This window comes from Molossus molossus, unplaced genomic scaffold, assembly GCF_014108415.1.
Source record: "Molossus molossus isolate mMolMol1 unplaced genomic scaffold, mMolMol1.p scaffold_m16_p_8, whole genome shotgun sequence".
In the NCBI taxonomy this organism is placed as follows: domain Eukaryota; kingdom Metazoa; phylum Chordata; class Mammalia; order Chiroptera; family Molossidae; genus Molossus; species Molossus molossus.
The window spans coordinates 82759464-82774187 of record NW_023425402.1 but is presented as its reverse complement, the minus strand read 5'-3'; the positions used below and the strand labels follow the sequence as shown (position 1 = coordinate 82774187).

General features: G+C 35.0%; 1 protein-coding gene across 1 annotated transcript in view; it reads right to left on the bottom strand.

The window, feature by feature from the left end:
- LAMA2 (laminin subunit alpha 2) overlaps positions 1–14724 on the bottom strand; it is a 403470-nt gene that overhangs the window by 210069 nt on the left and 178677 nt on the right. The window contains exons 15-17 of the mRNA XM_036247762.1: positions 11503–11614; positions 5768–5881; positions 1177–1304 (exon numbers count right to left, since the gene is read on the bottom strand). Of these exons, the coding sequence (XP_036103655.1) occupies positions 1177–1304; positions 5768–5881; positions 11503–11614 (354 nt within the window). The remainder of the gene's footprint in view (positions 1–1176; positions 1305–5767; positions 5882–11502; positions 11615–14724) is intronic.

The window sequence follows — 14724 nt, the reverse complement described above, 5'->3', positions numbered from 1 at the left end:
TTCCTCTGCTTTCTTCCGTGAAAGACAGTGTGGAACAATGGGTTTCGTACCTAGAGGGTTTCAGAGAATTCCTTCAGCCATAGTAAATGAATGGGTTCTCTACTGCTTGATCTAACCATTCACAAATACACCGGAGATCAAGGTTTGTGTCATATTATGGTCAACATAGGCCCGACCAACCCTTAATTGTGAAGGAATTTAATTTGTTCTCCTATGTTCCTTATTTTCCAGTAGATTTCCCTTTTGCCTTCTTCCTCTTCCATGACATCTTTCATTGCCAAAGGATCTTCAGTTTTGTGCCTACCCAGGCGTATGACCTAAACTCTGGAAATAATTTGATCACTAATATACATTAACCCAATTTCCCATGTAATTGCTTTTAATGTTATCACTTAAAATGCAGTGTGTTTGTTAAAGAAGTCTGCAATGTAGACTATAGACGAAGGAAAGCATATAGACTTGAAATTTCAACTCCAATATTTTATTTTTTATTAAAATTTTTAAATTGATTTTTTAGAGAGGGAGGGAAAGAGAAAAAGAGAGAAACACTGATGTGAGAGAGATACATCAATTGGCCGCCTCCCTATATGCCTGACTGGGTATGGAACCCAAAACCTAGGTATGTGCCCTGAACAGGAATGTGCCCACGACCTTCTGGTACACGGGACAACACTCCAACCAACTGAGCACATTGGTCAGGGCCCAACTCTGATTTTTAGTATTTTATGACTCTGAGCAAATTAATTGATAATAGTCAGTCCTTATTTTGGACTTACCATGTCCAATCACTGTTTTAGGTGCTTTGAATATTTTAATTTATGTAATTCTCACAACAACCCTGTGTGTGTATGTGTGCGCGTGTGTATGTATGCATGTGGACATGTATATATGTTTGTATAAAATATATCTGTTCGTTGGAGATAGTTTTGAAATTCTATTTGACTTCTAGCCTTAAATACTAAATCACCAAAACTAGAGCTAAAGCATTAACAATTCTGCAGAGTAAATAGTGATAACTAAATATTTTATATTTTTAAAAACATTACATTCCCAAGAAACTTATACATGTATTTATTATTTATTTATGTGTGACAAGAGAAAAGGTAATTTTTATATAAAAAAAGTACTTATAGAACTGGATGCCCAAGTCATTAGAGAGGTAAGTTTATTACTCACTTATTTGATGGGATATTGAGTGGACAGGCACAGGGCTGACAGTCTTCAGAGGTGCCTTTAGTAGGATCGCCATAGAAACCAGGAAGACATTTATTGCAATATGGGCCACCTGTGTGATCCTTACAGTTCTGAGAAAAAAAATGCATATCAAACTTTATTATTTTGGTCTCAAGCAACAACATGTTACCAAAAATAGGTCTATAGAGTCATTAGTCTGTTCCCTGCCAGGAACAATAATTTTCCACATTAAATGGTCAATTTTACAGCTGGGAAATAGCATTGAAAGTTAATTTAATATCTAGCTTAGAAACTACATGCTAGCTGCAGCATATGCATACTTAAAAAAAGATGATTAAAATTTATTACGAGATCTTTTCCTAATGCAAATCTTATTTCCTTCTTTCTCTGGATTGTAGTTTTTGTACTTGAGGAAATAAAGTGGTTGCTCATGCATGTGCAAGTATGTATGGTCATAGAGCCTTAATAAAACATGTACCATGGAAACTGTATCTGATTCTAGGTAAAATACAATTGTTCAGCTTAAAACTGCTGATTTAATGAGAACTGTAGCTAATCATACAAATCCTCTGGTACTACACCCTTTTCCTTCCAAGATTAATTTGGACCTTAGTGGACTCGGGTGAATTGCACACTACATTAATATATTACATCTGTGAGGAGCATGTTTGATGCATATTAAACAATGAGAATATTGAAAAAAATTTAAATATATTCCAATACGTATTGACACCACAAGGCACATAACAATTTCCCTTAGACAATTAAAAAAAAACCCTAAATCTGCATTTTTCTGTCTATTTGTAATTATTGAACCTATGTCCTTTTCAAAAAAAAATTGTATCTTCATTTATTCATGTTAATTAAAGTACATTTATCAATTTAGGCTGTGTTCACAAAACTCATCAAGAGTAGTTTAAAGGTGAACAATCCAGCTTGGCCGGTGTGGCTCAGTGGTTGAACATTGACCCATGCACCAAGAGGTTGCCAGTTCAATTCCCAGTCAGGGCACAGGCCCAGGTTGTGGGCCGCATCCCCAGTGGGGGGCATGCAGGAGGTGGCCAGTTGATGTTCTCCCTCACTGATGTTTCTATCTCTCTCCCTCTCCCTTCCTCTCTCTCTAAAATCAATAAAGAATAAAAAAAAATTTGAAGGTCTACAATCCAGTTGAACAATCCAGTTAATCAAGCAATGGGATTGTCTATATAGCTTCTGATAGCACAATTTGATAAATTTGTATCATGTTCTGGCATCATGCAGATATAATGTGCTTCTTCAGTTTCCAGTGGTATAATATAACATATCTAATATAAAATGCCTATTAAATGTAATTTAGTATGGATTCATTATGACTAAAATACATTTTTAATTTTAAAAACATAATCGATTATAATTTTTTGTCATGTTGAAAAGAGTTAATCAGAGCTTAGAGTGTAAGAGCTTTATTTTTATGATTAATAACCAAATAGGAAATAGCTAAAATATAACTTTAAGTGAAAGTAAAACTTTATTCATCTTGATGACCATTGGAATAACCACCCTAATTTAATAAAAATTCTGAATTATTATTTATTACAGTATATTTTAAAGAATATTTTCATTATATTTCAAAGATGCTCAATTTTAATTACATTTAATAAGTAGATTTAATTAAAAAAATACACACTTTTGAAAGCAGCTTGTTATGTTCCCTGGGGAGAGAGACAGATTCTTTATTGAGTAGAAGATATTAAATTAAAATGCAATCATTTAACTCTCTGAACCTCTCACTTTCATTCTGTAAAATGAGGGAGCTGAAGCCTATGATTTATGGAGTTTTCAGACTCTGAAATCCCAGGACAGTTTCACAACCACAAGTAATTCTTTAGTATCTGGTGATACTTGAAAATAGCTTTTTCTTTAAGGTTATTTTAAATTCTGTCTCAAATTTATTCAGTAACCCTCTTCAAAGATAAAATAGAGGTTAACTTCACTATCAACAGTTGTCTAAATAACAGCATATTGGGATGGAATGTGCAAAATGGTTCAATTTGAAGAGAGGCTTTTTCCTTTGATTTCATCTTTGTATTAGTTCCTTTTCGTTTTCAGGTTTAGCTAATGCTAACGTTTTCTATTACCAAAAGATTGTATGCTTTTTGCAGTGCTCTTTGCATATTGTCATAATGACACAATCCAAATTATATCTTTGCAGATATTTAAGGGTTTTAAAAATAAAATCATAAAACCAATGGCTTTAACCTTGTTGGAAATAGTATTTCTGAAACTGATTGAAAACTTGTATAATCCAGAGACCCTGTTTCTCTTTAACTACTGATTTAAAGGAAAAAAATAATATGTAGTAGCTTCTTATATTTCCTAATGTCATATTTTATTTCACAGAAATAATAAAATAAATCTTAAAACTCAAGTGTGTTTGCAATTGTAACTGTAAAGTCGTCTTAGACAACAACCACTAGAACTCTAACAGATGAAAGGGTCACTCTGACGATCTCACTCTGGTTGTTTTTACAGGTGTCTTGTTACTGAAGTGCCTTCCAAATGTCTGTTCACATCACATGTCACAAGAACAATGAGAAGCAGAGAGTACACAGGCTTCTCATGTGGCTTTGCATGTTTCCTGGGTCACTTCAAATGTACTTTGAGTTAAAATGACGGTTTCATCTAGGTCCACCCTATACCAGAGGTCTGGGTTTTGAACTGATATCAAAATATATTTTAGTTCATTTCTAATCAGATTTCAAAGCAATGGTAACTAAAAAGCAGTTTACCTGTACATTTCATAACTTACAGGTTTAAAACTAGGGGAGAAACATAAATAGTACAAAAGAAGCGGAAGTGTGATCAGCTGAGTAGTAAGAATGCCCTTGATGTGTTCACTTTCACATTTCTTTCCTCTTTGTGGGTCATATCAGAATCAGTGTGCTCCAAATGGGATACCAGCACTTAGCTATCAATACCGTTTTAGATAAAGGGCAGTTGAAAGTCACCAGAAAATATCTTAACACGATCCACTATTTACCAGCTACAATGGAAAACTCAAAAAACACCAGATTGTCTGTCATCAGGACCTCTGCTGTTTCCCTCTGTTATTTGAAGATGGGCTCCTACCTGTGCATAAAACAGTCAATAAACTACATTTTGTTAATAGAAAGCCTCAAATAATCATTGGTCTCTCCCTTCTCCCTCTTAAAATTATGCTGAATGAAATTATTTTATTCTAAAAAATATGACTTCCATTCTTGGAAATATCACAAAGCCAAATGGACCAACAGCATGGTCTGGTTTAATACTAATGAATTCAACCTGAAATGTTACTATTGGGAACATTATAGGTCTGTTACCATGATATGCTTATTTTTGTGTTTTTAGGTTTAAGGAAAACAAATCCGTATCAGTTTTAGGCTGAATATTTCCTATTACATGTTAGTGAAGTATTTAAAGGTAACTCAATATTTTTCCCAAGGTACATTTTAAAATTCTTATGGTATAATGAAAATCAAAATCACTAAATCTTTCTATTCATAAAAATGCCACTTCAAAAATCTCTTGCTCTACAAATTAAGGCTATCACACTGTATACTACAATGCAATTAAACAAAATCTTAGATAGAAAAAAACAGAAAGACCATCAATAATCCTACATGCCAAATTACATTGAAACAAAAGCCTTGAATTTTCATTTTGGATTTTTCCCAGATGCTTTTAAGTGGAAGAAAAAAAAAAGGAAAAAAAAAGGGTGGGGGGAGATGAGCAAGACAAAGAGAGAACATTAAGAAATACAGAGTCTGCCTGAAATTCTACAGGGAAATGAGAGTATGATATCCTTCTAAACTGGCACCGTTTCAAATTGTGTTTCTGCAAGACTAACGAAATGAGAAGTGTTTCAAGCATCATGCCATGTCAGACAATGTAAAACTAACACGCCTTTGAGTTAATGAGAATGGTCTATTCAGCGTAATTCTCCAATCCGAGGCCTTCTTAGCAGGACAGGGAGAGCTTTGCTCTTTGTAGAGCTGTTTTTCTTGTTAAAAGTGTAGTCTTAATTGTAACAGTAAACAGCTCTGATGAATATGTATTGCATATATTTATTATTTTAATCTATATATGCTGCCTTGTATATAGTTAAGTGCTGAAATTTTAAGATAAAAACATATGAAGTGTGCTTCCATTTTCAATGTCAAAAATAACCAAATTACGTCTATTACATAGGTTATATTTTACTTTTTGTGTTATGGGGATACAAATTATTTCCTGTTGGAGAAGTAGATTTATGCACGGGATTAAAACCATGTATATTTGTAGTAGAGCTGTATTTCAGTCGTTAGTTACATTTTATTTTGCTGAATCTGATCCTTATTCAATTTTTAGACTGATATGAAGAAAAACTTCCTAACAACTGTTTTCAGGGAGAGCACATAGGAAAGAGCATTCTCAACTTCCAGCCCTATATAAAGATCTCTCTCAAATCACCCCTTGACGCAAGTGTTTAAGGTCCCAATGGTAGTGACTCAACCGCAGGCCTGTGGAGCTGATTTCCCCCATGTCGGTCAGCAGCCCCAGAGAAAGCACTTACCAGGCATTCTCCAGTGATGTCATCACAGGATTCCGCGTGACCAAAGCACTGGCAAGGTTCACAGATGCCACCAAAAATAGTGGCATTGATTCGTCTGTGTCTAGGCAAGCAAGACTGAAAGAAAGATAAGGTTTCAGGTCAGTCTCAGGAATTTTCTTAGAAAGTTGGTTTTCTGTCTTTTATTGGATAAAGAAAAATATTTAGGCAGTGAACTCAACAAAGGTGCTTGTCAAAGCTCGGCTGTTATTGAAACATCACTACAGAGCTATCCCTCCTGTCATTGGCTTCGTACTGACCTTCGCGTTACTGGCAGGTATGAGATTAGAGGAAGCATTAGCTTGGTGTCTCTTCTGAAATGGCAAAATAAAGCAGAGATATAAAGAATTGAAATGTGACAGTCTCGAAGTAAAAAGCACAGATAAAAACAGAAGGAAAAGTACTGAAAAAAAAGTAGCTGGCATAAGAGGCTTCTTAAGAGAACCTTAGCACCTAATGTCATCCGAAGGAAGGTTGATTCTCTGGGATCCACAGCCTTTCCCACATACAAACTGCCCTTAACTTGGTTGCTTTCAGAAAATCTTTCAATAATTTAGAAGGGAACCCCTGCTCTTACATGAGATCACATACACTGCTAACTTCTACACATACATAAATCATATCTTTCATTCTCAATTTCCTCTATCCTATTACGCATTCTCAAATTTACACAAAATAGTCTATGGTTTGTTTGCAACATGTTCCCTTGATATTTTGTTTTATGATATTATTCTACCATAGAGCTCTGTAGTCATCATTCCTCTTTTAAAAGTGTGAAACACTTTATCACATAAAAGCAGAACTCTGATTACAAAAGGATATTTGGGTCTTCGAATGCCCGTGTCCCAATGCTCTGAGACCACCATCACCTTAATTAAGTTTCCCCTGTCCAGGGGTTACTACAAACGGGATGGGATACAAAATAAGGGGGTGGGGTGCAAAGGCTGCAGTCCTCCAGGAGCTTAGGATCGCCCTGAAGTTATAATTGCATTCTGTGAGTTATCTATTCTATTTCTGGAAGGTTAACTATACCATAATATATCATGAAAAGACCTATTTTTTTTTTTTTTTTGAGTTGAAAATGAAAACAAGAGAGAAATCCGTGAAGTAATAAAGTCTATAGAATTGTGTTGTGTATTGTTAGAAACAGTCCTTCTGCCTCAGGATATGAGGACTCTTAAATTTGAACATCGATAACAAACACACATACAAAAAAAAAGATGTGCCAATACATCACATCTGAAAGCAAAGCAAAACAACCTTCCTTTTAATTTGGGCAGTACAAAATAGAAGGTGCCAATTTTCTGTTCCTTTCTAATAATTTCTCCCTATTAAAATGTTTGCTCTCCTATACATTCGTTACATAAGAGATTTCTTTCTGGAATATATATTTCTAAAAAATGGGAAGCTACATATCCAGAAATGGGTATGAATTAAGCATGTTGGTAACAGGGAGAGAACTGATTCAGTGGTTTTAGGATGAATAATCATGGATTTGTCATTAATAAGTTTTATTTTTATACTCTGCAAATGTACTGCTCATACCAAATCCTCTTAAACTTCCAAACTCTTAACTTCTCTCTCTTAGCCAGTGATTTCATCTCATTAGTCACAGAGACATTGGAAGCCTTTGGCGCCTCCTTTTCACCATCAAGTCCAGAGGCACAGGTGTACATCTGCACTTGCCATGTTCTCCTCTGGAACAATTCGGGAGGGGCAAACGGGGTTCCTCATTCTCTCGAAGGAATATCACTCCGCTTGTGATCTGTATTCCATTATCTATTGTCTTCCCAATATTCCCTCTGTGCTGCATCAGCATCACTAATAGCTTTCTTTTCTATTGGCTCATTATTATCAGCTCAAGAGTATACTCTAGTATGATCATCAAAATTAACTAACAAAAATGACAAAAGCATTTCCTTACTATCCCATAACATGCCAGTTACCTGCATACTTTTTAGTAAAACTACTCAAAAATGTCTTTCTTCCTCACTTCCCTTTCATGCTACTTCATTACATTCTAGTCCGTCCTGCGCTGCCACCACTCAATTAAAACTGTTCTTGTCCTTGTCACCCAAGTTCAGGTAGCGAAACACAATGGGCATTCCACAATTACACTGTATCTGACTTCTCATCAACACTGGTTTAGTTGATTCCTTTCTCAACACCCTCTTCTTGTAACTTTCAAGATATCACAATCCCCAAGTTCCTGCTCTATCCCTTTGCTGACTCTTCAGCTTCTACCCCACCTCTCCTTGTCCGGAGTTCCTGGGGACTATCACTTTTCTCTCTCTTGTTTTGTTTACCATACTTTCTCCTGGGTAATTTTATGTAGGCCCACAGTTGTTGAGGTCTTCCAAATACATATATCTAGACCAGATGGATATTTGAAGTTCAAGCCCTACATATTCTAACTGTATATTGATATTTTACACTTCACAGGTTTTTCATACCTAATATTTAAACAATGGACTGCTTATTTCAGCCTCCTTCTAGCTATTCCTCTCCCAGTCTTCTCCAACTCAGGAAATGGCACTATACCCTTAAGTGGCTTAATTCCTTAAGCTAGTAATCTGACTCATTCTTAAACTCCTATCTCTTTTAACTTTGCTTGACATGTAGTATACCAGTAAGTCCCACTGGCTCTCCTACCAAAATATAGTAGGACAAACATGTCTTTCTACATTATCTGCCCACATCCCAATACAAACCATTATTACCACCATCTTCTGCCACAATAGCATATCAACTGTTCTTGCCCTCTAGAGTATGTTTTCATACTGTAGTTATAATAGCTTTTAAAAAAAATATAACTGAGATCACAGCACCACTCAGCTTAAAGCCTTCCATTGGCTTCCCATTGCACTCAGAATAAAATCTTATGTATGCAAAGCTCTGAATGGCTGGGCTTCTCCAGTCACATCCGTGCCACTCTCGGGTTGCTCACTAAGCTCCAGCCTCACTGCCTCCTTCCAGGTGTTTGCAGACTTCAAGCTCTATCTCAGCTTTGCACCGGCTCCTTTTACATAGCTGACCTAAACCCTGTTGAGATGTTTCCACCTCTGAGAGCCTTTCCCAGCAACTGTTTATAAAGTAATTCCTCCCATCTAATCTCCCGACACCCATTCTCAGTACCTCTATTGAGACACCTGTTTATTTTATTCACAAAATTCATCACAATTATTTAGATATGCTTTCTGGCATACTGTCTAGCCTTCCCCTAAATGTAATGTCCCGGGGGCGGGGGGCAGGGACCATATCGGTATTGCTCTTCACATTATCATCCATATAGAGAGACTTGATTGTCTCAAAATTCAGTATCTGTTAGCTAAATGAAATTATGGACACTTCTGTGAGGTGGGTAATATTTCCACTTTACAAAGAGGAAACTGAGATGTGAATGAAAATGCTTCTTTTGACTCAGTGTCCCGCTTGGCTTTCACTTCTTCATCTGTCCCTCCTCTCAAGTGAAATTAATTATGGTCATACTAGAAAACAGAAGACCTTTGCCAGACGAACTCTAGAGGAATTTATAAGTCAAGCAGAAATGAGAAAAAATGATTCTGAATAAACATTGTGGCCCCAAGTGAAATAAAAGAGGATAACCTAGACTTAGGACATCACTGCTCTGGAGTTTACTCAGTTCTTGAAGCGTACTAGCGATAACAAAGCCAGAGTGCCTGGCCTCAGGAACTCAGTAAAAAAGCAAATTAAATCAGGGAAGGATAGAAATAAGTAATAGCGAGTCTAGGGATGGGAAGCTTTGATAAAGAAAATAAGGAATTATCAGAGAATAGAAGAAATGTGGAAGTCTGAGAGAAACTCTAGAGCTCCAGGATTTGTCTTCTGATGCAATTAAATTATTTTATGGACTTCAAAATAACTTTATTTATCAAACAAGTATTGTGTGAGAGGGACACAGGAAGTTTGTAACATGTCTCCTCTTCTTCTTTGTTCCAACCCTTCCACACTTGCATGCTTCTCTCTTCCCACCTAATTGTTATCGTCCCTTAGCATACAGTTTGAGGATTTTTCACTCCAAGATACTTTCTGTGACATCTCTCTCCACTGGAGTTGCTCAAGTCTTTGAATGATTATTGCATTTCTGTTCTGCACCACTTACTGGTCTCTTAATTATATAGTACTGTGATCCAATTTTTTATAGGTATTTATTCTCTCTCTCTAAACAGATTGTTAGGTCTTTAAGGACAGGGATTATGGTGTCATCTCCCTGATAATACCCTCAGCATCTAGTGCACAATTTACCAAAGACTCTCAATAAATATTTTTGAAGAGAGGAAAGAAGAAACAAAGAATGTAGCTAATTAAACAGTTCTAATATTCAGACACTCTTATGTTCAGTGGGCATTTAGAACTCGTATAACAGATGATAAAGAATACTGAGAATTACTAATGCGGGAATAAGTATTAAAGCAAGAATAGGATCATGGTATTTATTATTCCAATTGAAATAGGAACTCAAAGGTTCAAAGAGAGCTTTCTGGTTTGAAATAAAAACTGCCAGGCTCTTAATAAAATAATATGTTTCATCCAATACAGCATGTATTTTACATGCAAAATCAAATTTGCGTTGACAGAGCTAATTCATTCCCACTATTATTTTTTCTCTTCTCTACATGACTTTCAGAAAAGTGAGTACTTCAGTGAATAACATTTAGCCCTATTCTGGATAGGTAAATCTGGGCCCCTTTAAAGAAAAAACATTTTGTTACAAATATGAATCTAACCCTGTGTATCCTCTTGAAGCACACATCATTTCAAAGCACGGGAGAAGGGACAAGGCGAGGCCTAGAGTATTTCTATAAATGGCACAATGGATAGCGTGCTGAAGTGGAACATCTTGGTACACCCCAATGACTCCTTAAAGGCTTCATTTTAAAAGAATGTAAACTCCTATTCAAGCCATGGTCTCTATCAGGAAATTGGCATTTGCAATTTTTGACCAAGTTGTATTTAGGTACAATCAATTTTCAAACTACCTAAAGAAAATATATAGAAGTAAATAAAATTATTACCTTAAAGTGACACACTGTGGTAGTAAGTAAGAGACATTAATATCATTATGAATCTAGGATATTGAGACAACAATAAATATCTCAAACTTTAGGTACTAAACAAAAGAAAGAATTGTAAGGAATTTTCCAGATCAAGGTATTTCTTCCATTTATTATGTTCTTGACAATTTAAAGATGGTGTCCTTTATATAATTGCCATTTTGATGTATTCTTAGGAATAAAGTAGAGAAAGAGTGTGGCACAAAAGATTTAAAAAATGGAGAAAAAGTTGCAAAATAGAGATACATTTCTGGAAAGTATTGAGGTGGAAATAAGGGGACAGATTTTGAAATATATTTCACTACCATTCATCCTGTTTTCTTCAACCGATTAAATAGGGAACAAACACTTATGAAAAGATCAGATTTTCACCTACCGTGAGGCAAAATATCTCAAAAAGAAACATGATTTCAAGAAGGCATTATGCGAGTTGCATTCTATTTGAAAGCCATGACTTTTTAGCAGACATTCAAGTTCCTTCCTTAAGGAATATACTATCATTTGTTTGTTCAATCTTTGAGGTAAAAAAAACCCCAAAAAACCTAGACTTGTTTTAGAACTGATTATTGAAAAAAATGATGCAGGAACTTAGAATGCACTGAGGATATATTCTTGCAAACTTACTTCACAAGAGTATCCAGTGTACCCTGGTGGACACTGACACACCTCCACAGCGGATGCAGAGCCTCCATCAGTAGGATAGGGAACAGCAGATTCAAGGCTGACAGAACTCAACCTGGGGAGAAGTCAAAAGAGTTGGTAAATAAGTAAACAAGATCCTAGGTAGTATACAGCTTGAGGAGTGATATAGCTGCAATGATGTAAATATAAGCAAATCATCTGTGTTAAGAAAGAAGGCTAAGGAATATCCATAACTTGAAGTTCTGGTCATTGATTGTGCTAAAGTCGGCCAGTTAAAAGTGCTCACAGCCACTACCACCGTCAAAGGCTGAAAAGATACGAGAGCATTCTTGCTCATTTTTTGTTACCAGCTACTCCTTGAGAGCAGACCCTGTGGTGTCATCTATAGATCTAGCCTGATCATCTCAATATATGTTTAATGAATTTTTGTTGGATGGGTGAATAGAGGGAAGGACAGATAAATGGTGAATAAGTAGACATATATATAGATGAATGAATGGATGGATACAATACTAAGTACATACATACACAAATGAATGAGAAAGTGAGTAGAGAGATGAATGAAATATAGCTACATTACTAATATTTAATAACATACTCCATGACAAATGATACACTAAAGCTTAGTATCCACATTTCAGATGAATAAAATCAGATAAGTAGAAGACAAATTACTTGTTTGATCTAACAAAGAAAATAAATTGAAAAATGTCAGAATTAGGACTTGAAGCCAAAGGCCAGACCTCATCTGAAGATACTGTGACACATAATTGCCTGCAATTAATGGACTGCCATACGACAAACTTATATCCTGATCACTTTAATTTCAGAATTAGATTATTTCATAATTACTATACTAGTTAGTTATCATATGAAAGATTATCACAATTTACTAAATAGCAGACTAGTCAATTGTATACAGATATAGTCCCAGGATTTTCAATATGAAATTGATAAGAAAATTGTAAAGGAAGTATTTGAAAGTATTAGAAAGTACTCAATCACTCATAGAAAAATGAGTAATTGAGTACTTTAAAAACAATTTAAAACATAACAAAAAAACCAAAAATATTTTCAATGAACTGCCAAATTTCATTTGTCTTTGAACAACAGATGTTCCTCTCCTTAATCTATATAACCATTTGAGCTATGAGAAAATTTTATCACACAAACATCTTTCCCAGCAATATTCCACATTAGTATTCACTGAGTAATCCCAATGTTCATTAGGTTCTGCTATTTGTTAAATGGGATTTTAATGTGTTTAACAGTTTTAAATGTTGCTCATGAAGAAGGCTGCAGTTTGGGTTTTTTCCCCTCCAATATGGTCATTTTCTTTTCTTGATACCAGGCTGCATTCATTTAAATACTTAATGCTGGATGCTGGCAATAATAAAGTACTAATGTTTGGAGATGCATGAACTATTAATGATTTGTCAACTAAGTCAAATTTTTTAGCTGGCTATTTCCCGTTATTTTTATTACTTGGATATACAGATAAACTGATGGATGAAGGGAAAGACATCCTTATAAGGTACTATTAAAAATGTTAAAGTCATATAAAAAACACTCTCTTGGTACTGACTTAGATTGTTCTCAATATTTTTGTTTTACTATATTTTCCACCAGAGTAAGATGTTTGCACCACTAATAAATAAATAAATAAATAAATAAATAAATAAATAAATAAATAAAATAAAAATTACAAAAACATCTTTAAAACAACATTTTTGATTTTAAAACTTTTAAATAATTATTTTTTCTATCCACTTTTTAAAACACTGACTTTCATTTAATTCTACTTAAATAAGTGTATTTTGGGATAGCCCCTATAGATAAAGATTTTATTGCTGTTCTGGTGCTTTGTTCTATTTCGTTTTGTCAAAATATAGGATTTATAACCTAAGAAGGTAACAAATCATTTAGTGGCCTTGTCAATGTCTGAGTGGGCCAACTAAGAAAGTTAAACATTTTCCCCAAACATTTTCAATCCCACATCAAATAAGGCAAACAACAGACAGAATTTGATGCTGTTGAAGCCATTCATCAAAAATACATTAAATGCTAATATCAGAATTCATTTCTTCCTACCTTAGTCCTACCAGTGTGCACTGCATACATTTCTATTGCACTATTATACTATTGTAAATGTATCTCTGCCTTTCATACCGGACTTTGCCTTCACTGAATTCAATGATCATCTATCCATCTATGTATCCTCTTTGCTTAGCCTAAAACTACCACATCACAATAATCATTATACACTGAGTGTCTGCTGTCTTCTGTGCATTGTAATGGGGGCTTGACAGACATCTCATTTAAGTATCAATGAACCCAACACAGTAATCATGATTTTGTCCACATTTACAAATGAAGAACCTGGGCGTCAGAGAGGTGAAGTGCCTTGTCCATATATTACAGTCCGCAAATAGCGCAGCACAAATTCAAACCCACACATGACTCCAAAGCCGATGAGCATCTTGTTACCTTATGTTACCTCCCAACATATGCTAGATAGCATGTCAGGTGTTTTATTAATTTATTTTATTTTATTTCTTTCAGGTGTTTTAGATACATCATTTTCTTACTCAGTCTTCAATCTTGAAGGTTAAATGTTGTTTCTGCTATGTTACAGAAGAGGGAACTGAGACTTAGAAAGACACACAGGAAAGGTGCTCAGTAAATGTTGGCAGACCAAATGAATCCAGTATTTACAGACTAGATTTGGGAGGCAGCCAAGCATTATTGGGAGGAAACATGTGTGGGTTTAAATCCTGGCTGAATCTGTTACCAACAGCTTGGTACTTAGCCATTGCATAAATTTTTTAAGTCCTAGAGTCCTCATCTGTATAGTTTTTTCAAATTATATATAATCACCTGCATCATTCATTTCAGAAGGAAAAAATATACGATCGACACTATTTCTAGAATCACCGAGACTCCTTTGTTTATAAAGATTGTTCTAGATTATTTATTATACAAATTCTGAGTAATGTTTTGATAATAAAAAAAAGTTCCTCAAATTTTCTCTAAAAGTCATTTGAAAATAGCTTGCCTTGAAAGGATTCTGTACTTGTTTTCAAGAAATAAAGATGCATAGGGGCATCACAATAAAGTTATGATGCTTAGTTATGCTGTGGTAACAGACAGCTCCAAATTCTTAGTGGAGTCACAGAAAACAAAAGTTCACTCAAAAAATCCTCT